Raw genomic sequence first — 25,215 nt, 5'->3', positions numbered from 1 at the left:
CTTGATGCCAACACCCTGAGATCATGACCTGAGCTGAAGGCAGCGGCTTAACCCACTGAGCCACCCAGGTGCCCTACTCTTGTTTTTCTAAAGCATCTCAGAACTTTTTAAGATTCACTCTTTTTGTGTTAGATAAGTTAGGTATCATCTTATTTTGGATTTTTGCATCTATGTTCTCATAACTGATACTTTTCTATAATTTCTCATTTTTGTGTTATTTTTATGTCATTTTTACTGCCACAGTTATACTAACCTCATGGCATCATTTTGGAGTCTACCCTTCCTTTCCTTTGCTTATCTGAAATTATTTATGTAAGATAGAGGTTATCTTTTTTTGAAGGTTTAGAAGAGTTTATCTATAAAACCACCTGGCCCTGGCGTTTAGTTAGACTTTATATTAGTTTTCTTACATTAGTTTTTACTGTTCTTCTCTAGTTTTTTTGTTTCTTCTCAAATCCATTTTGGAAATTGATATCTTTTCAGAAAATGTTATTTTGTTATTTTCATTTTTTAAAGATTTTATTATTTATTTGAGGAAGAGAACGTGAGAGAGAATGTGAGCTGGGGGAGAGGCTGGTGGAGAGGGAAAAGCAGAGTTCCCGCTAAGCGGGAAGTCTTGTGGGCTCAATTCCAGGACTCTGGGATCATGACTTGAGCTGAAGGCAGATGGTTAACTGAGTGAGCCACCCAGGTGCCCCTCAAATTTATTGGTATAAAATTGTTCATAGTACTCATTAACGGTTTTTTAAAAATCCCTAGTGAAACTGTGGTTACATCCTCTTTTTTAGTCCTAATTTTTGAATTTATGCCATCTTTTATTAGAGGTTTGTCTTTTTTATCAGTCTTTTTTTTTTTTTAAAGATTTTATTTATTTATTTGTCAGAGAGAGAGGGAGAGAGAGCAAGCACAGGCAGAGGCAGAGGGAGAAGCAGGCTCCCTGCTGAGCAAGGAGCCCGATGTGGGACTCGATCCCAGGACACTGGGATCATGACCTGAGCCGAAGGCAGCTGCTTAACCAACTGAGCCACCCAGGCATCCCTATCAGTCTTTTTAAATAACCAGTTTTTGGACATGTTAATCTTGTTTGTTTTTCTTTAGCGATTTAATTGACATCTGTACCTATCTTTATGGCTAAGTATAGTTTTTCTTTTTTAAGTGAAGAACTTTTAAAAACAGGTGTATAATAAATCATGGGTCTTGATTTCAGTACAAGACAGTTCTGATTTGTGCCTTAAAAACATTAAACAATAATAAGTGTCATTTTACTAGATCAATTCTTATATTGATTTTGGAGGTATGAGCTGCCTTAAGTACTCACTGTTATGGTGAAATTTGATCTAGATAATGAAAAGTAGGAATAGAATCCCTTGGGATGTCTCTGTCATATACTGTTTTAATGCTTATCTTAAAATTAGTAACTCCAGGGGCTCCTGGGCGCCTGGGTGGCTCAGTGGGTTAAAGCCTCTGCCTTCAGCTCAGGTCATGATTCCGGGGTCCTGGGATGGAGCCCCACATGGGGCTCTCTGCTTAGCAGGCAACCTGTTTCCCCAGCTCTCTCTCTGCCTGCCTCTCTGCCTACTTGTGTTCTCTGGATTTCTGTCTGTCAAATAAATAAATAAAATCTTAAAAAAAAATTAGTAACTCCAAAAGGGAAATTTTATTTGATGGCAAAGTCATTTGAATATATTTTAAGTTAGCCTAGTAAAGAGAATATATACAGAAAATGTTATAATTTATGTTTTCAGTGTAGAATTAGTTTACTTCATGACTTATTGCAGTGCAGTAGGAATGAGAATGATTGAAACTCTTGAATACCAGATAAAAAGTGATTACTAATGTTTTTGTTTTTAGGAGGGCCAGAACTGATTGATCCTGCTGGCATGCCGTTACCTCAGCCAGCCCAGTCCTGGGTGTGGCTTGTGGATCTGGAAAGAACTATTGCTCTCCTTATTGGGCGGTGTCTTGGTGGTATGCTTCTGGGCTCCCCTGTGTCTCCAGAGGAACAGGACACTGCATATTGGATGAAAACACCGCTTTTTAGTGATGGTGTAGAAATGGACACCCCTCAGTTAGGTAATGTGCTTCTCTACAGTGTTTAAAATACATGCTTGTGTTTGTATCTCCATTGGAGATACCTCTTTTTCTGGGTTTGCTGACTAGAGAACTGGTAGTAAACAAGTGAAACATTAGCTGGATGGGGGATCTGAGACTGTGACTTGGAGCCCTTAGAAGAAGTTAAATCCTACAGCACTGTGTAGTGAAAAGAGCCTCCAAACTAGGGCAGTGTAGGTCTGGTCCCACCCTGTCATTTATTGCTCATTTGGGGCAAGTCATTTAACTTATAAAAACGGGAATATGTTTGATTCCTTGTTTTCTGGGGTTTGGAGGTTATGAAAGTGCTTTATAGAGTGTAAAGCTCTCTAAGGTTATCATGACTTCCCAGTGTTCAGTTTTCAGACACCTCCCAGATGTGAGTGGCAATCCCTTCTCCTCCCTGCGTATCCTACTTTCATGCTGATATCACCTTGTATGTTTCCGTATTTTTTTCTCCCTGTTTTTTTCCTCCCTATTTATGTTGCCTTTGGATTTCTCTTTTTTGCCTCATCTCCCGTTTGTCTTCTTTGCTGCTAGGCTAGCTCTCAGAATGTCTGAACATGAAGATTTCTCCAGTTCTTGAACAGATGATCTGGTTGTGTTATTTATGATTGGCCCTTTAATCTCCCGGGGTCTGTAATGTTGGTCCATAAAATAAGGAGAAGATTAGATAGCCCATGTGGTCTTATTGACTGAAAATTCATTGTTCCTCTGATGAGAGAAAGAGACTCAGAGAATGCCCAAAAAGGAAAGTCCAAGAGAAATCTTAATCTAAGAGAATCTCAATCGAGAGGGAAAACAAAAAATAGTAACTAAGACAAAAAGCACATATTCTGCTTTGGGTTTAGAGGGTTGGGGTGTGGGAGTGGGAAGAGCTGCTGAAGATTTTCCTCCTTTTCCAAATAGAGAGCATATATTCATCATTTCATTTATGAACCAGTGAGTGATTCTGGCCATGGTTTTTGAATGCTAGACTGGCACTTAAGATACAGTTATATTAAGAAAAGTAAAATGGTTTTTCAAGGAATGTTTAACATTGTGAACATGGTTCCAGTGCTGTCAGTTTTTAGTTCTGGGATATCACAAATGTCCTCTTGAGGATGAAAGTATCTTTATGTCTGCCTTCCTCATATTTCTGTGTACTTACTTCAGTCAATTAACTGGACTTTAGTATGAATAAAATAAATTTCAGTTTGAATGTTATCTTTCAGTTTTTAAAATTATAAAATCATGAAGCTATTAAAGTGTTTCATTTTATGTTGAAATACTTGCATGTATTAGGAAAAGTGTATTGTCCTTTGTAAAATTGTATATATAGGATAATTCAGTTATATTAAAGGTTAAATTGACTTTCGGTATTAACCCCCAATCCTATCAATTGGCTATTTTTTTGTGATGGAACATGAATTCTGAATGCCAAAATGTCCCATTAAAAAGTCAGGAACTACTTGAACAAATGTAAATATCAGTAGAGAAACTGTTATGATATCTTCACTCTCTCTTGAGTCATACTTAACTGATTATTTTCCCTTAAGTCTAGAAAAAGGAAAAAGTTCTTGTCTAGTCTCTTTCCCAGTGGTGCCATGTTTTTCATTCCAGTTTGAACAGAAGAGTTCTCCAGACCTGTGCTTCAAACATAGGACATGTAGCTTCCCTGGTGCTTGCTTACCAGAATGCCAGAACTCCCAGGGGGTTACGTTTGGTCACACATCCTGGAGGGGATTGATGGGATGGTGATATTACCTCTCACTGAGAAATGTTAAAGGACTTTATCTTTGTACATCTTCTTAAAATGGTTTGAAATGTATTATTAAATATGGATTAAGTAAAAGTGATAAGATTTTATTTGTAGTACCAAAATTGTTCAGGCTTAAAATTGGTCACTTGAATAATTATTTTTAGATAAATGTATGAGTTGCCTGTTAGAAGTAGCTCTTTCAGGCAATGAAGAACAGAAGCCTTTTGATTACAAACTGCGGCCTGAAATTGCTGTGTATGTAGACTTGGCATTGGGTTGTTCAAAAGAGCCTGCGCGAAGCCTTTGGATCAGCATGCAGGATTATGCTGTTAGTAAAGGTAAGATGAAGAGGACGGAGTTGGTAAATATGGAGATAGCTTAGAATACTGACTAATAGATACGTAATATGTGTAAGCAGGAAACACAGGAATCACTCTATTACTTTTTTATAGGAAAAAGCATTTTACAAATAACATTAAATGTAAATTTCTTCTTCCTCTTTGTGGAAAATAGTCTAGGTATGTATCCCACTTTAAGCAAACCTACTGTGGGAAAACAGATTTATATAAAAGACAAATCCAGAGGCAAACATTTTACTGAAGTGTTACCTGCAGTATAAATGGGTCTAGTTTAAGAGTCTTGTTTAATCAGACATGTTTATATTGTCAGGATTTGTTTGTTGTTTGGTTGTTTTTTTTTTTTTTTTTTTTGCTTATAAAATAGGTAAGTCTGAGTTTAGTTTTTTCCCTAAGCATACAGAAATGACTGGAAAACCAAGATGTAAAATTTTATCTGAGATAGGAGATTTAAGAAGGATTAAGAACAAAACTTAACTTGGGGCTTGATATTTTCTATGGGTGTTTTCTGTTTGTTTGGCTTTATTTTTAAGTAGCATGGTAAATCTGTCAAATTAACAAGAGTTTAGCAGACAATAAACCTCCTACACCCATTTGGAATCTACCGAATATACTACATTTTTAAAATACAGTACTAGTATGCTAACATGGAATTAAAGAAAACACCCACCTATTTCTTATTATCTAATGCTGTGATTTTGGTTTTCTATTGCAAGTACTCATCTGTGTCCAAATGTTTTGATTTCTTACCTAATTCATTTCATTATAATGTTCATAATATCTACTTCATGGCCTCAGATACCAGATATGTTCTCTCTTGACTAGTTTACTCAGTATCTCCATAAGGATGCTTTAATAGATAGTGCTCAAAACCATACTCCTCAATTCAGCTCCTTGTTTTCCTGAAGCGTTCTTCCTGTCTCAGTAAATGCCAACAACATTCTAAGTACGTTTCTAGTCAACTTTGGCTTTTCTCTTACTCGCACATCTGATCAATCAACAAATCCTGTCAACTCTACCTTTAAAACACATTTGGAATCTGACCACTTCTCACCACTTCTGCTGCTATTGCTTTGGTCTGAGACGCCATTGTTTCTCACCTGAATCACTCCAGTACTGCTGTTGCTGTCCCTGTCCAGTTTACCACTCAGCAGTCAAAGTCTGCCTTTTAAAACACGAGTCAGATCATACTGTGTCTTTGTTCAAAGCCTTCTGAGGTGCTGCCCAGTTACCTCAAGAGTAAAATCTATAAAGGACCTGCAGTGGCCTGCAAGGCCTATATGATCTGGTCTCTTGCAAACTTTCTAATGTCTCCTACCACTTGTGAATGTACCCTTTGTTCCAGCCACAGTGACCTCCTTGAATCTACCTCAGGGCCTCTATACTATTTTTTTCTGAGGGGACACTGTTTCTGTATGGCACCTTCCCTGACTTCATCTACATCTCTGCCCACCTGTATCTTATCCAAGATCTTTGCAAACCAGCCTATATAAAATAGTAATTCCACACTGCTTTATTTTTCTCTCTGTTTTTTATATTTTTCTCTTTATTTGTCTCTCTGTGATGGTACTTTGCTGTCACACTAATTTTTGTACTTATTGGCCCCAGCTAGAAAAGAAATTCTGTGAGATCAGAGACTTAGATTTGTTAGCTGCTAGGTCCCTAGCACAAGGAACATCTAGTAGGTACATCTGTTAAATAACGTTTAGGAAAATGATATCATTTGGATGTTGGATTACTAAAGTGATTAAAATTATTCTGAACTGTTTTCTGAGTCCTTTAAAATGTCAATGCATCATTTTTGTTTTCAGATTGGGACAGTGCAACTTTAAGTAATGAGTCACTCTTGGACACTGTATCTAGATTTGTTCTTGCAGCGCTTCTGAAACACACAAATTTACTTAGCCAAGCATGTGGAGAAAGCCGGCAAGTAACTTAAAACTATCCTCAGACAAATATTTGCTCTCATGATGTTAGAAATTAGGTAACTTTTCTATTTTGGTTCTTTATTTAGATATCAACCTGGTAAAAGCTTATCAGAAGTGTACCGTTGTGTGTACAAAGTTCGAAGTCGTTTACTTGCTTGCAAGAACCTTGAACTTATTCAGACCAGGTCATCATCACGAGACAGATGGGTAAAGTTGGAAATCAGTTAATTTCTGTTTTTCTGCAGGCTGTGAGGTATAGCTCCAAATTGGTTTATGTGACGGAAAAAACGTGCCTTGATTATTGCAGATGCTCGATAAAATATTGAGTACATACTTCTTTATATAGTGAAGAAATTAGATAAGCAAAAGATTTGGGGGTTATTTAACCCACATTTATCAAGTGACATGGCTGCTAAGAAAGTTTGTATATTCAGGCTATATAAGTAATAACAAGTAGAGTTGTGTAAGGCATATGAAATATTATTTATTTTATGTTGATTGGACTATATTTGAATTATCATATTTAATTTGGGGTGCTATAATTTATGAGGGACATTAACAAAAGCTACCTTGGATTGGTGAAAGGTCTGAAAGTCATCTTCTGTAAGAAATGGATGTGTCAAAAATGTTTAGCCTAGGGAAATGAAAAAGGGAGTGAATTGATATTTGCCTTAAAAATAAAGCCTCCCTGTAGAAGAGGAAGTAAGTTTGTTTCTTGTACCAGAGGGTATAGGGTAGTACCAAAGGGTCACAATTGAATGGGGTATCACTGATAGCTGAATATAAGGAAGAGAGCCTTCTCATAATTAGAGTTGTCTACCACTGATGGTTAAGATTGAGGGATGCCTGAGTGGCGCAGTTAGTTAAGCATCTGCCTTCAGCTCAAGTGATATGATTCCAGGGTCCTGGGATTGAGTCCCACATCGGGCTCCCTCCTCGATGGGGAGCCTGCTTCTCCCTCTGCCCTGACCCCCCCCTTGTCAGCTTGTGCTCTCTCTCTCTCATTCTCTCAAATAAATAAATAAATAAATAAATAAATAAAATCTTTTAAAAAAGGATTTAACACTGCTCCAGAAGTGGGGTGCCTGAGTGGTTCAGTGAGTTAAGTCTGATTCTTGTTATCAGCTCAGGTCTTGATCTTAAGGTTGTGAGATTGAGCCCAGTGTGGGGCTCCACACTGGGTGTGGAGCCTGCTTCAGATTCTCTCTCTCCACACCCCCTCCCCCACTCTACCCCTCACCCTGCTTGCTCTCTCGTGCATGCTCTATCTCTCTAGGAAAAAAAAAAAAAGAAAGAAAGAAAGAGAAGAATGCTCCAGAAGTTATTCCTGCAACAAAAATAGGTGATTTTTAAAGTGCTTGGTAGTCCTGATAACATGATCCTGTAATTATAAGCCTGGATAATACATCACCTTCAGAAAGGCTTACTTTAAAACTTCATACATTAGATGCTTTATACTGTTATTGAGATCTTAGATTTTAAAAAACAAACTCTTTCTCTGCATTTGTATTATAGTATTCTTTTGTCATGCACTGATTTAATGGATCTATTTGTTAGTGACCTTGAATGTCCATGAAATGTATTAATTTGCCATTTTGTTGAGGCCTGGATTTGAAACTTCATATTATAGGGATAAGTGACTTATACATTGTTTGAGTATGAGTCTGATGGCTCTATGAAATTCTCAGGTTGTTTCCTGGCTTTCAATCACAAAATATTTATTATGCATTGAATTTATTATTTATTTATGCATTTGTTATGCATTAAATAAAAATTAAATAAAAATTTTCACTTTTACTTTATACTAAAATTTATGGGGGAGGTGATTCTGAGGCTCCTCATATCTTTTTTTAAAATATTGTATTTATTTATGACAGATAGTGAGAGAGGGAACATAAGCATGGAGGATCTAGAGAGGGAGAAGCAGACTCCCTGCTGAGGAAGGAGCCTGATATGAGGCATGATCCCAGGATGCTGGGATGATCCCAGCCAAAGGCAGATACCCAATGACTGAGCTACCTAGGCGTCCCTGAGGCTCTTAATATCTTTTGTAAGGACTCTGTCCAGTAGCTGAACCACTGTGGGAAATAAAATTAACATTGTCCTTATCAGATTTCTTACTTTTGATTTCTTTAGGGTAAAACAAAGAAAAAAAACCTTAAAAACAGTACTGTTTGTATAACCGAAATTTGCTTAGAGAGTAAAGTTAAATGTTCTCACCAAAAAAAAAAAGTTTAAAAAAATACTGTTTTAAATTAGAATTGTTAAAACATTTATACAGAGTAATAAAATAACATACACAGCTTGAGGGAGATTGGATGGTATAAAAATTCATGTTTTTAAATTTCCTTTTAGCTTGGTTTTACACTCAATCCATTTTAAGTTGTAGCTCTGTAGGATTTTATAACTGAATAAATTTGAATCAACTTATAACATGACATTCTAATCAATATACTGGGGATAGGAGGGCATATAGGTGTCTCTGTACCTATTTGGTGTACATACATTCTTTCTAAACTTTCAGATTTATCCAGTGTATCTTTTGGGTTTTTGTAGTAAAATTCATGCGTTAGTGATATTAGTAGTAGTATAAAAAAAGTCAAGTTTTAATAAAGTTTTCCAAGTTTTTGAAAAAAATATCCAATGTAGCTTTGATTATTTCTCTAAGATCTCAGAAAACCAAGACTCTGCAGATGTTGATCCTCAGGAGCATTCATTTACCCGGACCATTGATGAAGAAGCTGAAATGGAAGAACAGGCTGAGCGAGACCGGGAAGAGGGGCATCCCGAGCCAGAAGATGAAGAAGAAGAACGGGAACATGAAGTGATGACAGCTGGCAGTGAGTACACCCTTCTTCCTTCACAGATACACTTGTGGCATTCTTCATGTTAGGGGAACTAACTGGAAAAGAGAAAGGCAAAAATTTCTCTATGGTTTTTCTAAAAGGATCTGATATTCTACTGGTGATCTCAGTTTACATTAGTTAATGTTTCAGCTCTTAAAACTGTGCTAGTTACCTTTTGAAGCTATTATATTGCATGTTTAGGGCTGAAAAGCTCTGAAAGTAGGCTTTTAGAAATAATAACTGTTCCACTAAGTCTTACGCATAAAGTGATGCCCATGAGTGATTGGATAAGGTCATTTAGAGTTTGTTTTCGAGGTTAGCAGTTTGTCCATAGGCTTGGCCAACCTCTGTGTGGTGAGGAAGAGAGGCCCTTTCTGCATTTACTAGGCGAGCCTATTACTTTTTATATGTTACACTTCTTAAAATTATAAATTTCACCATCTAACTACAGCCATTGTCAGTAGAGAGCAAGAATATACGTGAGACTATTGGCTGAGTGAATAATACTTTTCATACTTGTATATTCCAAGGTAACAGATAATTTTTAAACATAATCATTTAGATGTTTAAGATGAAATATCCATGTTTTTAAACACTTGTTAGTCTCTTTTGAGTGATTTGGCTTTTTCAAATTAAAATGTGTACTTAACTTTGTAAGTTAAAATATTATGGCTAGCTATACATTTGGTATTAGGATTGTCTATATGTATCAATTTGACACTTATTTTATTATCAATTTGTGTTCTGCATACTTCTAAAAATGATTTGAGGTGGCCCAAACCCAAAAACCACGGGAAAAAAACAAAAACAAAAACAAAAAACAAGGAAAAAGGGGATTGGAGATGGGGAGGGAAAATAATTATATCTTAAAAACCTAGGCTGAAAGAACTTTTGCAGTTAAAACTTAGTTTAGAAATTCTGGAAAGTAAAGTCCAAAGGGTAAAACACAGTAGCAAAATATAACCCTTAATTATAGTAAAGAAAGTGTAGTAGTCATCCACAGAGTTGTAATTTTTAAAACTAGCTGTGGTTTTTGAGCACCTATGTTATCCACTGAACACTGGGTCAAATGCTTCTCGTAGATTAGCTGATAATCCTGACAATAGTCTAGTGAGATGCACTCTAACACTTAGCCTATTTTAAAGGTGGGCAGGCTGAGGTTAAAGGAGACAAAATTATGTGCATGCGGCCACTATTATTAGCAGCTGGAACTAGATAGAATGAGATCTACCCCCAAATTCCAGTGACCATTCTCTTAATTACTTTAAATGATTTCCAGCTTTGTACTCTTGAGTTTGTTGCTGTGATTTTTGCAGAAATAAGAGACTCTAAAAACAGCGTATGAAAATAATGCTATTAATAATTCTATAAAATACACATATAAAGTCCATTTTTGAAGTTTGTACTTTGGTATGAACAAATGAATCTAGTATTTTCCCAACTTTTCTCCTTGGGTTCCCAATAAGAATACTGTTTTCACTCCAAATTTGAGCAAAACATTCCTATTGTGGAGTATCTACTACTGCATCAGAACCTTAATAAAATCAGTGACTTTTTACACTTGTGAATTGGGAAGGGTTGATATCAGATAGACATTCTTGGTGATGCCACTTGAGTCTAGAGGCAATTTTGACTGTATATTATAACCATACACAGTTTTAGCAAAGAACTTTAGAGGTTGTACTTTTTAAAAATGTGTTTGAGATACAGCAAAATGTAGATGTTGGGAATTCTATAGACTTCTGAAGGGAAAGGGGGCTTTTCATAACTAATGCAACTTAAATTTTATGTTTCTTTTGTAACCTGACATTTTTCATACCAAGGTCACGAACATTTCAGAAATATGTAGTTATTTTTATCTTACCCAGTAGTTTTGAAACTTTAGTGAACCTCAGAATTAGCTGGAAGATCTGTTAAAACACAGATTGCTGGCCCCGTGCCTACAGTTTCTGATTCAGAAGGGTTGGGATAGGCCTAGTAATTTGCATTTCTAACAAGTACCCAGATAATGTTGATGCTTCTGGTCTGGGGCCACGCTTTGGAAAGTACTGGTCTGACTCATTAATAAGAGTAGAAATAGAATAAATCAAATCTAAATTCTGTAAAGGCATTTGTATTTCCTATTATAATTTTTGGTGAAAAGTTTAATATTTTACATGTATTTAAGATAATTTTAACTTGGTAACTCTCTGTATTTAGTGTCTAAAAAATAATTTTTCCCTCTTTCAGTAAGTTTTGATCCAAACTTTATGACTATTTTTATTGTTATTTTCTTTGCTCTTCTCTCCCCATGTGTTAAGACCTTGTTTTTGTGTTGCATGTTACAGAAATCTTTCAGTGTTTCCTCTCAGCCCGTGAAGTAGCTCGTAGCCGAGATCGAGATAGAATGAACAGTGGGGCAGGGTCTGGGGCTCGAGCTGATGATCCACCTCCTCAGTCTCAGCAAGAGCGAAGGGTCAGCACAGACCTTCCTGAGGGTCAGGATGTATACACTGCTGCCTGCAACTCTGTGATCCATCGGTGTGCCCTGTTAATATTAGGAGTAAGTCCTGTGATTGATGAGCTTCAGAAGCGAAAGGAAGAAGGACAGTTGCAGCAGCCTTCAACAAGTGCCTCTGAAGGGGGTGGACTTATGACCAGGTGGGACTGACTAGAAGCTTAAAATGTTATTCAACCCCCTTTGTTACATTATGCATTGAAATACTTTATTCTCGAAGTCATAGTGGTCTCTGAAATTAATAGAGACATGGAGGAGGAAATACAAATTGAGTAGGGTGAAATAATGTGTTAATGTATTAAAGTAATTTAAAGAGAGATACTGATTCAATCTGGAACATACATTTCTGATTAAATGAGGCACAATTTTTCATACATACAAACAGCAGTAGTTGACAAACATGAATTTATTTGCATCTCTGCAATTCAGTGGCGTGCAAGTTATTTTGATGTAATTGTAAAAGGTTTTGTGCTTACACAAGAGTCACGATTTCCCATTGACAAATAGAATTACTCCTCACTGTTTGTGTATTATCTCTATGCTGCTAGTTCCATTCAATTTTATGTTAACTAACAGTCCCAAATTGAAAAACTTCTCTTTGTGCCTGTGAGACAGGAGTGAAAGTCTTACTGCAGAGAGCCGGCTAGTCCACGCAAGTCCAAATTATAGACTGATCAAATCGAGGAGTGAATCTGATTTGTCTCAGCCTGAATCAGATGAAGAGGGTTATGCACTGGTAGGTATACCTAGTTTTAGTAAAGAGGGATTTTTGTTTTCAGGGTATAGGTACATAAGACTTTGTTGACAGTAAGTAATATGTGTTTGTCTTGACATAAAAGAGCTTTTTAAAAAAGAACTTTTAAGAGAAATAAGGTAACTATATTGCATAGATATTTACCACCTATATGTTAATGACTCTCAGATTTCTACCTTTAGCTTTGACTTCTTCCTAAACTCCAGATTCATATATCTGATTCCTTGATGGACATTCCACCTGAGTGAGGTTACCCCAATCTTAATCTATCTAAAAATAAATTCATCTTTCTTTCAAATCTTCTTGTCTTATTATATTCCCTATCTTAGTAGGTGGTATTATTAACTACCCAGGATTCATGCTTTTACTCATTTTCTCATCTTTGCAAACTCCCACACTCCCTACACTTCAGTTAGTCAAGTCTTGAAAATGTTACCCTTAATATATTTCTCATATGCCATTTCCATCTCTTTTGCCACTGTTCTGTTTCAAACTTACCTCCTCTTTTGCTTGGACAACTCCAGAAGCATCTCAGTCTCTTGTTTTGTGCCCATTTTTCACATTTCACATGTCTTTTTATATCTCCTCTACTTAAAATCTTTCAGTACCTCCCAGTTATCTACCCAAAAAGCTTCAGGACCTAGACTGCAGGCAAGATGGTAATTTACCTAAGAAGTAAGAAGTTAAGTATACTATAGTGTGATAGGTAAATTATACTGTGAAAACTGTCTTTAAGAGATTGCTCCTATTTGAGTAGCTTTGGACTTGGAGTTCATAGCTGGATTTTCAGTTTGGCTGTTCCTCTGTCTTGTATGTGAATAATCCATATGTGTTACTTGACTTCTCTGGGCCTTGGTGTTCCAGAGAATTGTGTTAGATCATTAGTGTCTGTTGTATTTATGGCAATGTTTGAGACTTGGCTTCTGGCCTTGATTCTACTTCTGAGGAGCTGTGAGACTATGGTCATGTCACACAGCAGTTCAAACAGAAACTTGTTTTTTGGATTCAGTGGTCTATAAGCTCCATTTTTAGCTCTGAAATTTCTCTGTTGTGTGAATTGAGATGATGCATATGAAAATATTTTGGAAAGGTATAAAGGGCTACATGAACAGAAAGCTGTTGTTTAAAAGAAACTTCTAAGCATAAAAGATTCATTTTCTAAGGAAAGCCCAACAGTGTCTTTAAGCAGGTTTCATTGTATCATGATGTTTTTGTTTGTTTTCTTCCTTTTATTCTTTATTACCATTTGTATCTCTGTGTTCGCAGTTCATGTTCCCAGTCTTATAGCCTCTGAGATTTTTTTTTTCCCAATCTGATCAGTCTCATTACATAGTCTCCCCCGCCAACATAATTTTATAACACAGATCATGTCCCTTCTCTTCTCAAACCTCCAATGACTTCACTTTTTCTCAGCTCAGAAGCCTTACAAGGGCCTATAAGACTGCATTTGCTGGCCCCACTGTCATTTTGTTCTCTTCTACTACTGTCCTTCTCGAGTGAGGACTCTCCCTCTGCCACAGTGGCCTCTTGACCTTTTTGTGAACATACCACACAACTTCTCCTTAGGGCCTTTACCCAGCTCTTTCTTCCCACTAGAATACTTTTGTCTGCCTGGCTAATACCCTCACTTCAGCTTTTCATTCTGATGTTACTTTTTCAGTGAGGCCTACCTCTATAATTGCAGTTTGCCCTCCTTTCCATGTATTCATTACCTGTCCACCTGACCTTCCTGGGTTTTTTTGTTGTTTTGTGTCCCCCCTCCTCCTCCAGTACCTAACATAATTTATTATATATATTCATCAGTTTTTGTTATCCTACATAAGAATATAAGCTCTTTGAGGAGGAGTTTTGCTCTTTTATTTGCTGCTATGTTAGAAACACCTTTAGTACCTGGTACATAGTAGGCAATCACTAAATTGTCTTGATTTGCTTTGTTTTCTTGTTTTTGTTTGTTTGTTTTTAAAGATTTTATTTATTTATTTGTCAGAGAGAGAGAGAGAGAGAGTATTCACAAGCAGGTAGAGGCAGAGAGAGAAGCAGGCTCCCTGCTGAGCAAGGAACCTATTGCAGTACTTGATCCCAGGACTCTGGGATCATGACCTGAGCTGAAGGCAGCAGCTTAATGAACTGAGCCACCCAGGCGTTCCTGCTTTGTTTTTTTAATGACTGAATTGCCATCTAACCTATTTTGGTAAAATTTCAGCACCCGTTCTGTCTTTTCTGCTCTTTCATTCAGGTCTTTGTTACTTTTGCTTGGGACTGGTAGTTTTCAAACTGATCTCCCTACTTTTTTTCAATTCCTCTCCTTAGACACAGTTCCCAGAGTTAGAGCTCTTGAAAATGCACACAGGAACAACACCTGCCCTCATGCTACCCTCGTACTAAAAAAACTCAGTGACTCTCTACTGCCTACCCAGAAATCAGAGATTCTGGAAGATATTTCCTCCCTGCCTTTGGCTAGTTACCCCTGTGGTAATGTGCATTTTTGGTGTGGTAGTCTACCTCCCAGACCCCAAACATACTCTTGAGTTTCTGCTCAAGCACTGTTTGTCTTAAGTGTTCTTTTCCTGGATTTTATTGGTGGGGGATCCTAACTCTCTCTTAAGAACTGGCCAAAATGTCAACTCTTCCAGAAAGCTTTTCCAAAATTATGTTGTTCACAGTGAGTCTCCATGTTATTTCCATAGCAGTTTGTTAGTACCTCTAATGAACCACTAATGGGTTGTCTCATTTTGGACTTATTTCTGTATTATTAGTATTTCTTTCCAGTAAACCTCTTAGAAGGTCTTGGTTTGTTGTATTGCCCCGATATCTTTTATAATATGCAAAGCATAGTAAAATATTGATAATTTATTCCCATTGAAATGAAAAGATGAAAGATGAGGATAGATGTAGTTAAAGCAACATACTTTTAGAAAACAAACAATGAAATCGGACATAGTCCCAATAGGCTTATGATTTACTATTGATTTTCACCTAGGGCAAGACACTTAACTTTTCTGAGCCCTTGCTTCTTTATCATTGAAATAGAGAATAAAACTATAAAACTACCTGTTATGCTGACCTGAACTGGGTTGTTGTGAAGAACAAATTTGGTAATATAATTTAAAACATTTTGAAAATTTTGTTTTCAAAACAATGGAAAGACAGATCAGTAGAGGTGGACTAAGCCTCAGATTTAATTGCTAGGATTGTTCATTTAGTTTGCATACAGTTTTTAAAAGATTAATAAGCACATTTTTGAAAAGGTTTATTCTTGATCATCTTTACTTATGGGATGTTTGAAAGATAGTGTTATAAGAGGTGGGAGAGTGGAGAACCAGAGTAAATTCTTTTGCTGCTGAAAGGAAACCTGGGCTAAGCCTTCAGTTTTAGAGAGCCTGGTATAGATCTAGAAGAGCAAACAGTGGGGGCAGTTTTAGGTTTTTCCAGCTAAAATATATTATCCTTCTATCTGAGGTTATTTAGGATTACCATTCATATCCTTGATATCTAGGAGTATTTCATTTATTCTGAATTATGAATGAATGAAATGCTTTCTTAAATAATTAAAGTTAGCTTAATGCTAAGTATCTTTCTTTTATTTATTTTTTTAAGATTTTTTTATTTTAGAAAGTGAGCAAGCATGAGCAGGTAGGTCTGAGGGAGTGGGAGAAAGAATCTCAAGCAGACTCAGCACTCACTGTGGAGGCCAGTGTAGTGCTCAGTCTCATGATGTGAGATCATGACCTGACCTGAAACCAAGAGTCAGATGCTTAACCAACCTGGCCACCCAGGTGTCTCATCTTTATCCTTCTTTTATAAAGAGTATTACGTGATATATATCTTCTCTGTCTTAGTAAACAGAAAAACCTCAGCAAACAGTTGATTTAGCCCAAGTTTAACTATTTGATTGACAGTTGTCATACCAACATTTTGTACTACAGTCTCTTAATCTACCCCTTCTACCCCTTATTTCACAAAGTATTTGATTTAGTATATAAAAAGAAATAATTTATCAAGGTATAAATTAGATTAATGAATTAGAGCTGAAAGAAGCTGAGAGGTAAATCCCTGTATAAGATTTGCATACCTCAGTACTCCTGTGATGTCCTGCTGAAGGTGAGCCACCAGACAGGAAAAGCATGACTCACATGATTCAATGTCTAAAAAATACAAACTAGTTGTTCAGAGAAACACAGATAATCCTGGTTCTGAGGCCTGAGATAAAATTCTTCCATGAGTCCTCATGACAGAGGTACTATGTGATAAAAATGTTTTATTGCATGACACAGTGATATCTTCAGGAGTTATTGTGACATTTGGTGTTTTGTCCAGCACTAGATGGCCTGACACTATACTTATTTTTGGTGTGTGTGTGTGTGTGTGTGTGTGTGTGTAAGACAGTATGTGTTTATCCACAATGTAGGTGCATGTGTCTGTTTGTAACCAGGTAACAATTTTCTACAGTGACATTTCCTTAATGAGTCTATTTTGTCATTTCTGCAACCTTTCTTCTTTGTCACCAGTTTTTTTTATTGTATGATAGAGTATGAATGGACTTCCTAAGACTATTATGTCAAGTCTGTGTGTAAATAAGCCACCTATGGTTTTTGGTTGGGCATATGAGCAAAGCAGATAGTTGTCTACACACGCTCCCCAACAGAAATATACTTGTGTTCTTCCTGAAAGCCTTCACTGTTTTTATTGAGCAGTCTGCAGTTTGACCAATTTGAGATGTTTTTATTTAACAGGCTTTTTAAAACATTTATGTTTTAAAAATCTTTCAAAATACTTCTAGGAGATTTAAGATTAAGATTTAAGACTGTGTTATTTTTCTGTTAGTATAGATTCATCAGATCCTCTTTCTCTAAACACCTAGCCAACACTAGTTGGGCTCTTGAAAGAATGTAAAGTGGGAATGGAGCAAGTAATAATTTTTGAAAACAGAACTTTACTACAGGGGGCTTTACACATCTAGAAGGTATTAATAAGGTCATAGTATGTTCAGAAAATAAAAGACAAGGATTCCAAAGAAGAAAAGGTGACAACAAGGAAAAACTTGTGCTACTTTGCAATGTTTGTTAGTGTATACCTTGACTTTGTGTTTTAGTATCTCAGAATTGTAGCTGGGCTTTCTTAAGAGCTGTTTTCTGTGGGATTTTAGAGACTTTATATTGTTAATCTTATTTGACTTGTGAATAAGTAGCACATTGCTATAATTATATATATATTTTTGCTCTACTATTGTATTAAATCTTAATTTTAAAACGCTTTTCACAACTAAATTTTATCATTTATTTTTAACTTAATAGAGTGGAAGACGAAATGTTGATTTGGATTTGGCATCATCTCATAGAAAGAGAGGTAACTATTAAGATATTAAAAATCTGGTTAAATGAAGTAGCTGTTATTATATCTGATGTATTTAGATATGATTGTCATTGAAGTGTTATTGCAGAAACAAATATACAAACATCTTATTGGAAGACTTAAAAGGAAGATCATTTTCTTTAAAATCTAGAAATGTCTAGGAGTTAATAATCTGTTCTATTTCTCATTTGTCATTTGTTTTGACTTTGTAAAAAGTCCCATGGAACTCCAGAAGCAATGCTTTACATTTTGGAGGTTATGGACATGATTTGCCGTGTTTTAGTTCACTGGTATAGTTGCCATACCACATACCTCTGCACCCTCCCACATACCCATGCACAATTCCAGAAAGTTTCTACTTTTTTCCCCTCTTCTCTTTGCCTCTTAAGATGAAGCATGTAAGGCATGAACTTAGGATTTCTAGGCAGAAATTTTTCCATGCGGAACAGTTTTAGAATGTCATCAAGAGTTAAGCTTGTTCGTTAGAAGCTCAACCTTAGTGAATAATGTAGTTTACTCTTGGTTATATATACAGATGTATGGAAAGGATAGCAGTTTCAGAGAATCTAAATCAGGGATAACTAAAAACTCTCCAAGTATTCTCTATTACCTGGCACTTTTATTAAACCCATTTTTACTGTGGTTGTGAAAATAGGAGATGTTCAGAGTTGGCACTAGTGGCAATTTTTTAAAAGCCTGTGGGAAAAATTTTTTCTTATGATATTAAGTCTTCTGTACTTCAAAAGAAAACTCTTCATAGCTTCCTTGGCAGGATGTTAGGTTTCCCCTCCACAGGAAAACATTTGAGAAATGAAGGGAAAACTGAGGAATGAGGAGAAACACACACACAGTTTTTTCATTTTTGTGCTTATAACTTAGAATATGATAATATTTTGTCCTATAATTAGAATACAGAGAATGACTTTTCTGAAATACTAGGACTAATGACTAGAACTGGTGCTTTCTTTATTGGAAAGTCTTTGGAGACTGTAACATACCTGTTGGGTTATAACATAGCTGCTGGGTTTCTAAAAAAATTATAAGGTGCTTATATATGAAAAGATGTTTAATATAATGTACAGCATGTACTTTATTATTTTCTAATTCTTTGAGAATTGGCTGTCATCTGCCATAGTTAGCCAGAGAATTCTTTTCCTTAACCACTTAGGAATTAAATTTTTGGTTAGCTCAGGTGAGCCCTGTTGCTAAAATTTCTGTAATGTTAATGAATGCATATCATTTGGTGCTAGAGAGATGTTTCCAAACTTAACCAAGTAGCGTAAGGGATCTAGTCTACAGTTTAAGAGCTTCCTACTATAGTAATTATATTCATATGTGATAGTCCATTAGCTAAAATTTTCTTTTCTCTCAAAATCTTGTTTGTGGAAATACAAATTTGTATGGCAATACAAATGTGAGACTTAGTCTATATTATCCATTACAGCAAAGTAATGTTTAGAATGAAATAGAAAGTGGTATCTTTATCTTTGAATTAAGCATACCCTAGAATTCAAGTGTAAATTACTTAGGAGGAATTACTGTAACACTTCAGAATTACTGTCCTAGAGTTGCTACCTATTCAGGTTTTAAAACTATTATCCTGTAAGTTGATCTGGAGTTTCTGTAGTTTTAGATCTAAATAGATACAAATGAACTAAGCCATTAATCCAAATTTTGTTTGTGGCTAAACTACCTTTTCCAAAAAGCTCAAGGTAGTAAGTACCAAAATCTATTAACCTGTTGGAATTTAACTTTATTTGTTGAAAACAGAAAAGCAAATATAGGATCTCTTGGGAAAAGTTTTTATTTTTAATTATCCACTTAGGAAATTATAATAGGGAGGCAAACTAGTTATATAAGTTTTCATGATATCTCTTAATATGGTACCAATTTATCTTAGTAATATTACATTTTAATGTTCTCAGAGGAAAAAGTCTGCTGCTAATGACTTTGTTCATAGATATAGGTGACTAGAAAGTAGAAATACTATTTTAGGAAGGGCAGCAAAAATAAGTAGGTTTCAATCTCATGAATCTTGGAGCTTGTGGATTAAACAATGAAAATGTACATTTAATAGTTTTATTATGGATTACCTTCTTTAAAATAAACAAATATTGAAAATACATTTAGGAGAATATATTTTGAAAGGAATTTTTAAAGATCATGTATATTTAGTAACTACCTTCTGACAGTGGTGGTTTTTTTGTTTTGTTTTGCTCTTAAGTAATGGTAAAATAAGCTACCCTATATTTTCCTTATTATTGCCAATATGGACCAGGTGCCATAAGCCTTAGTATGCCTATCTTGAGTTGGGCAAGTGAACCTACCAAGTCTGAGAACTGTTTGGGGCCATTTAGGTGTTCTGATTCTAACTTGAGCAATGAAGGACCAACAGCTGTCCAGCTAAGTGAGACTTCTATACACTTGTTTACCCCTTTCCAGTATTTTGAAGTGAAAATGTAAACTTTTTCCTCACATAGTTTTTGTAATAAATAGTCTCAGTGGTCCTGGGTTATTAAAAATCTAATAAAAATTAGAGATAAGTGTCTAATTATGTCCCATTTACTGAAATTAAATGGATGTATCAATAACAGTTAATGGTTGTATACACATTTCACCTGCCCTTATGGTGCTTCCAAAGACTGCTCCTTAGGAGTTCCTAGTGCCTGTAATTTCAGTATTTGGTTGGAAATACTAGGATTCATGCTATTAAGCTATGATTGCTTCTTCTTCCTTCACTCCAGTGCATATTTCATAGTTGGTCCAAGTAAGTGCATATAGGAAGGAATAGAGCAAAATGAGCAAATAAATTTAGCTCCTTCAACTTGCTCATCTCTTTAGAGGCATGCAAGCTAAATTCTAAAACCAAAAAAAGTTACAAAATACTTTAAAAAGAGATAAGTGAAACATATTTCTGCTTAGCACCTCAGAGATAATATGACATTTGCATTCTTTAAAACCTGTAAACTGCTTATGTATGCCAGTCATTGTTCTAATGACTTAAAACATATTAACACATTTAATTCTTACAGCAGCTTGTCAAAATTTTTGACAAAGCCTGTTACATGTGTTGGTATTTTGGTAGTTTGATAAATACTGTAAAGACTTGCAGTAGTTGTGTGGAACTAAGCTCATCCTTCACTGAAAGATACTTTTCTGCAGATGCTTAACTTTAGTTTTCATAGTTAAGCTGAAGCTGATGCACTGAAAAATGATGGGAATACCAAAGCAACAATTTAAGAAGCAGAGATCTTCTTAATTAAAATATCATATTGTTGGATTTTTTTTTTTTATTCCCTAGGTCTTTAAATAAAGTGTTAGGGTTTTACAGCTATAATAATACTGGAAACATTTATCAGCATGTGTGTTTTGTGGTATAACATGTATGGGTGAAATGCTGTTGTAACTATGCATTTCAAATTAGATTATATAAAGAAGAGCAAATGTAAATGTTGTCTCCTGTATCAAATTTCTTCTTTTGTCTTCTGATTCTTGTGTGGTAGTGTATTTACTCCTTTTTGGCCAGTTGAGCCCCAGAAAAAAGAAGAGCTTCAAGCAAGTACATGATGGCATGTTTAATTTTTTTCCCCTTTTGGCTTGCCTACATATTTTATGGTTTATAAAGTATGTATTGCAGCTCTGCCATGTTCATTTTGAAAATTCCATTTAAGAACCAAAGTTTTAAGGACAAGTAAACAATCTCAAAATTTTCTTAGACTTTATATTTTCTTTTTATAGTAGATGACTCTGAATTAATACTAAGTAGGAACTGGACTTAGTCACATACTCTGTGGAAGCTTTTTTTTTTTTTTTTTAAAGATTTTATTTATTTATTTGAGAGAGAGAGACAGTGAGAGAGAGCATGAGCGAGGAGAAGGTCAGAGAGCGAAGCAGACTCCCCATGGAGCTGGGAGCCCGATGTGGGACTCGATCCTGGGACTCCAGGATCACGCCCTGAGCCGAAGGCAGTCGTCCAACCAACTGAGCCACCCAGGCGTCCCTCTGTGGAAGCTTTTGTTGTACTTTTCAGACACAGTATTTCCTGTATTCAGATTAAACAATATCGAACAAATCAAAGTTATCAGGTTGTTAGAATATTTTTTAAAGATTAAGAGTTCTGTCATCTCATTTCCATAATGTAAGGTTTTGTTTTAAAATATTTTTTATGTCACCCTAAGTATTTGGGTTACAGTTATTTTATTTATGTATCCTAATGCTTTCATTCGTATTTTTCTTGTTCTTTCTTTTAGTCATACAAAGTTTTGTTTGAGTCTTACACCTAATAAGTTGCGTCTTTTTCATTGGCGTCAGCAAACTATGCCTAGTAAGCCAAGTTTGGTCTGCTACTTTTTTTTGTGAATAAGGTTTTGCTGGAACACAGCCACACAGTCATTTGTTTATATATTGTCTATGGCCTCTTTCTTACGACAGCAGCAAAGTTGAGTGATTGTAGCACAGATCTTTATGACCCACAAAAAAACCTAAAATATTTACTGTCTGATTCTTTATACAAAAACTTCAGCCCCTGCTTTAATTTGCAGAGAGGGTTTGAATGGGTTGCCCACCCATTCCTAGAACATTTTGAGGTATATTAAAGAAATTCACTCTTTATATATTCTTCATAGTTGAACCTTTGTGTAGGCAGGCAGGTGACATTTCCATGGACTAGTGACTCGTGATGTTGACTAATAACAGGAATATGTAAGATCATATCCTTCCCGTAAAATTAAGAAATTCATGTTATTAATTTAACAGATCAACTTTTTGTGTCTCTGTTTCCTCAGTTGGAAATTGAGGACTACATAATCTTCAAGGGCTCTTTTACTTCTGTGGTTCTAACACTAGCTCATGGCATATTTTATTTTCATTTTGAAAAGTAATTTGTAAGTATTGGAAAACAGAACTTTTTATTCTGAGATTTTATTATTGAACAAAGAAGTTCAATGCAGAGAGCCAGAAACTATCATTTGTAAGTTCAGGCTATATCCAGATTCTGAATTTGAGGTGCTTAAGGACATGGAAAATGATTCTTTCTTTCTTTCTTTTTTTACTAGGTTCTGCTTTATTCTTTAAATATCATTTTTAATTTAATACATTATCCATCCTGGACATTATTCTTTAGATTTTTTTTACTCTTTTCTATTTTATGTGAAAAAATACTCAGCTATGCAATTTAGGGAATTTTTCGGGTTGATTGTTTTTCATGCTCAGTAAAACTGAAAATTCAGCATTTTTTTAATCTTAAGAATTCTTGCTGAAACATGGGAGGCAGATAAACCATATATTTGTTGTCATTTTAAATTATTCTAGTAGAATGCTTATAAATTATTTCAGTTACTTTATAATATTGGCTGAATTTCTACATCTTATTTTGAAGTCCTGGGGTTTTACTGACATTGGTATAGTAATTCAGAAATAAGTTAGGCAGTCAATATTTTATTTATTTGTTTCTCTGTGGGCATTAGTATTTAAGTAGTTCTCTTCCCAATTCTTTTTCATCTTGTTACGCAACAGATAGAATTTTTGGAGTGCATATTTTATTGGGTACTTAAGATGCATTCCTAAAAGAGAAATTTGGTATATTTACATGATAGGACATTATACAGCACTCAGACAAATGAACTATGGCTACGTGCAATAATGTGAATGAATATTGGCAGTATTATATTGATGGAAGAGAGTATGCCCAAAAAGAGTACATAAAATGCTATTTTTTGTAAAATCAAAACCCACTAAAACTGAACATTCTTTGTCTTGGGAATGAATACATATAAGATAAAACAATATTTAGTATTAATAAAAGCAAAGGAATGATAAACCCAGCTTAGGGTTAATGACAGCCTTAGCTAGGAGGAAATAGGGAGAGATGGGTTGGAGGAGGAGCAGATAGGCAGTTACAAGTTTTTATCAATTTTCTAGTTCTTGTGTTCATGTTTATTATAAATAAATACAGAAACAGGCCATTTTGGACCAATGATGAGAGTATATCATGAGCCAAGGATTATGATTAATCTAATTCATATACCTGAAGTCAATTAAATTAAAAAAGACAAGGCTTGTAAGAACGGGACATTTATATATTTATTTAAAGTTAATCTTGTCATGTGACTTAGACAGCTGTTGAGTTAAAACATATTAACATATTTGTTGTCTAATGTTTTCACCTATTATAAGTCTAGAAAATGCCCACTGGCAAAACTAATGGTATTATATCTAGCAACTATTGTTATATCACTTGGTAATTTTAAATAGATACCATTTTACAGTGAATCTCATATATTCTTGTCTGTGAAACTTTGCTTCCTCTATCTAGGAGTTTCACAACCTGCAATAAATATGCATATGACACAGTGAAAGTGTTCCTTATATTAATGACACCCAAAGGGTGATGTTTGTGTCTCCTTTTTGTGTAAGTTTACTTGCCCTTCTATATTCATTTTTTTGGTAATGTTTCATTGTAGATATGTAGACTTTTTGCTCAGTCTTAACTTTTTGCAAAAATAATGTTAAATCAGATAAAGTCGTATTACTGTTAGGTCTTACCAGCAGTGTCCCAAGTGTCTAGTTCTTTTTTGTTCATAAATGGTGGTCTGGTTTAATACTGCAGAGCATTTTAAGCTAAGCATTTTGAGAGCAGCTTCTGCCTTTCTTTTTCTTGTGGCAGCGTGTTGCTAAAGCGCTTAAAGAGACACTGAAACATCAAAGGGCTTTCCCTTTATTTTCTTACATTGCTCTACTTTTTGTTTGTTTTTTGTTTTTTTACCAAAGCATTTTGCTCAAATTCACTTAATGCATGCATGTATTCAAACATGAGTGTCCATTTCTCACCAGTTGGTATGGTAGCAGCACTCAGCCCTCGTCTAGTTTCAGAATTTATGCTCTACTTGGTTGTCATTGATACATGTTTGTTCTGTTTGTAGGTCCTTTGCACAGTCAGTTGGAATCCCTGAGTGACTCTTGGGCTCGCCTGAAACAAAGCAGAGACTGGTTATGCAACTCCTCTTACTCCTTTGAGTCTGACTTTGATCTGACCAAGTCTTTGGGAGTTCACACTTTGATTGAAAATGTTGTAAGCTTTGTGAGTGGAGATGTGGGGAATGCCCCAGGTTTTAAGGAACCAGAGGAAAGTATGTCTACAAGTCCCCAAGCCTCCATCATTGCAATGGAACAGCAGCAGTTAAGGGCAGAAGTAAGTCTTTGATATTTATTCCTCATAAGGCACTAGAGAAACTTAAATCATTAAAGGACAATAGTAGGAAAATCTTTTCCTTCTCTTCTGCTCCTTCCTTCTCCCTTTCCTCTACCTGAACTTTTTGATGTCACTCTCATGACTGAAACAGCATAATGTTTTGTTTGATGTGGACAAAGTTCATTTTTAATTGCCATCTCTTAGAACAAGGTACTTTAATCATAAGTCTTTCCTTATCTCCTAGAAATCAGGGTGAGACTGGCTGGTGAGCATATAGATATGGTTCTTAGAGCCTCAGTTTTGACCCATTTGTCTCCATTTAAAAAATATTTATAATGCAGAAGACTTCATAGAAACATGCTAAAATCCGTACTTTAAAACAACATTTCAAATAATGTCATTAACAAAGTTATGTGAAAAAAAGATCAAATAGTTGTATCAGAGTTACCTCTTGGGTTATT

At 35.4% G+C, this 25,215-nt stretch overlaps 1 protein-coding gene across 6 annotated transcripts in view; it reads left to right on the top strand.

Annotated features, from left to right (window-relative positions):
• HERC1 (HECT and RLD domain containing E3 ubiquitin protein ligase family member 1) overlaps window positions 1-25,215 on the top strand; it is a 144,221-nt gene that overhangs the window by 36,297 nt on the left and 82,709 nt on the right. For all 6 annotated transcript variants that reach the window (XM_044230730.1, XM_044230733.1, XM_044230732.1 and 3 more), the window contains exons 17-25: window positions 1,852-2,073; window positions 3,997-4,170; window positions 6,000-6,114; window positions 6,203-6,323; window positions 8,785-8,956; window positions 11,290-11,602; window positions 12,075-12,195; window positions 17,508-17,559; window positions 24,486-24,754. In XM_044230730.1, coding sequence (XP_044086665.1) covers window positions 1,852-2,073; window positions 3,997-4,170; window positions 6,000-6,114; window positions 6,203-6,323; window positions 8,785-8,956; window positions 11,290-11,602; window positions 12,075-12,195; window positions 17,508-17,559; window positions 24,486-24,754 — 1,559 coding nt within the window. The remainder of the gene's footprint in view (window positions 1-1,851; window positions 2,074-3,996; window positions 4,171-5,999; window positions 6,115-6,202; window positions 6,324-8,784; window positions 8,957-11,289; window positions 11,603-12,074; window positions 12,196-17,507; window positions 17,560-24,485; window positions 24,755-25,215) is intronic.

Source organism: Neovison vison, chromosome 13, assembly GCF_020171115.1.
Source record: "Neovison vison isolate M4711 chromosome 13, ASM_NN_V1, whole genome shotgun sequence".
Classification (NCBI taxonomy): domain Eukaryota; kingdom Metazoa; phylum Chordata; class Mammalia; order Carnivora; family Mustelidae; genus Neogale; species Neogale vison.
Note: the sequence above shows the minus strand (reverse complement) of the source record. Positions and strands in the feature narration are given on the sequence as shown.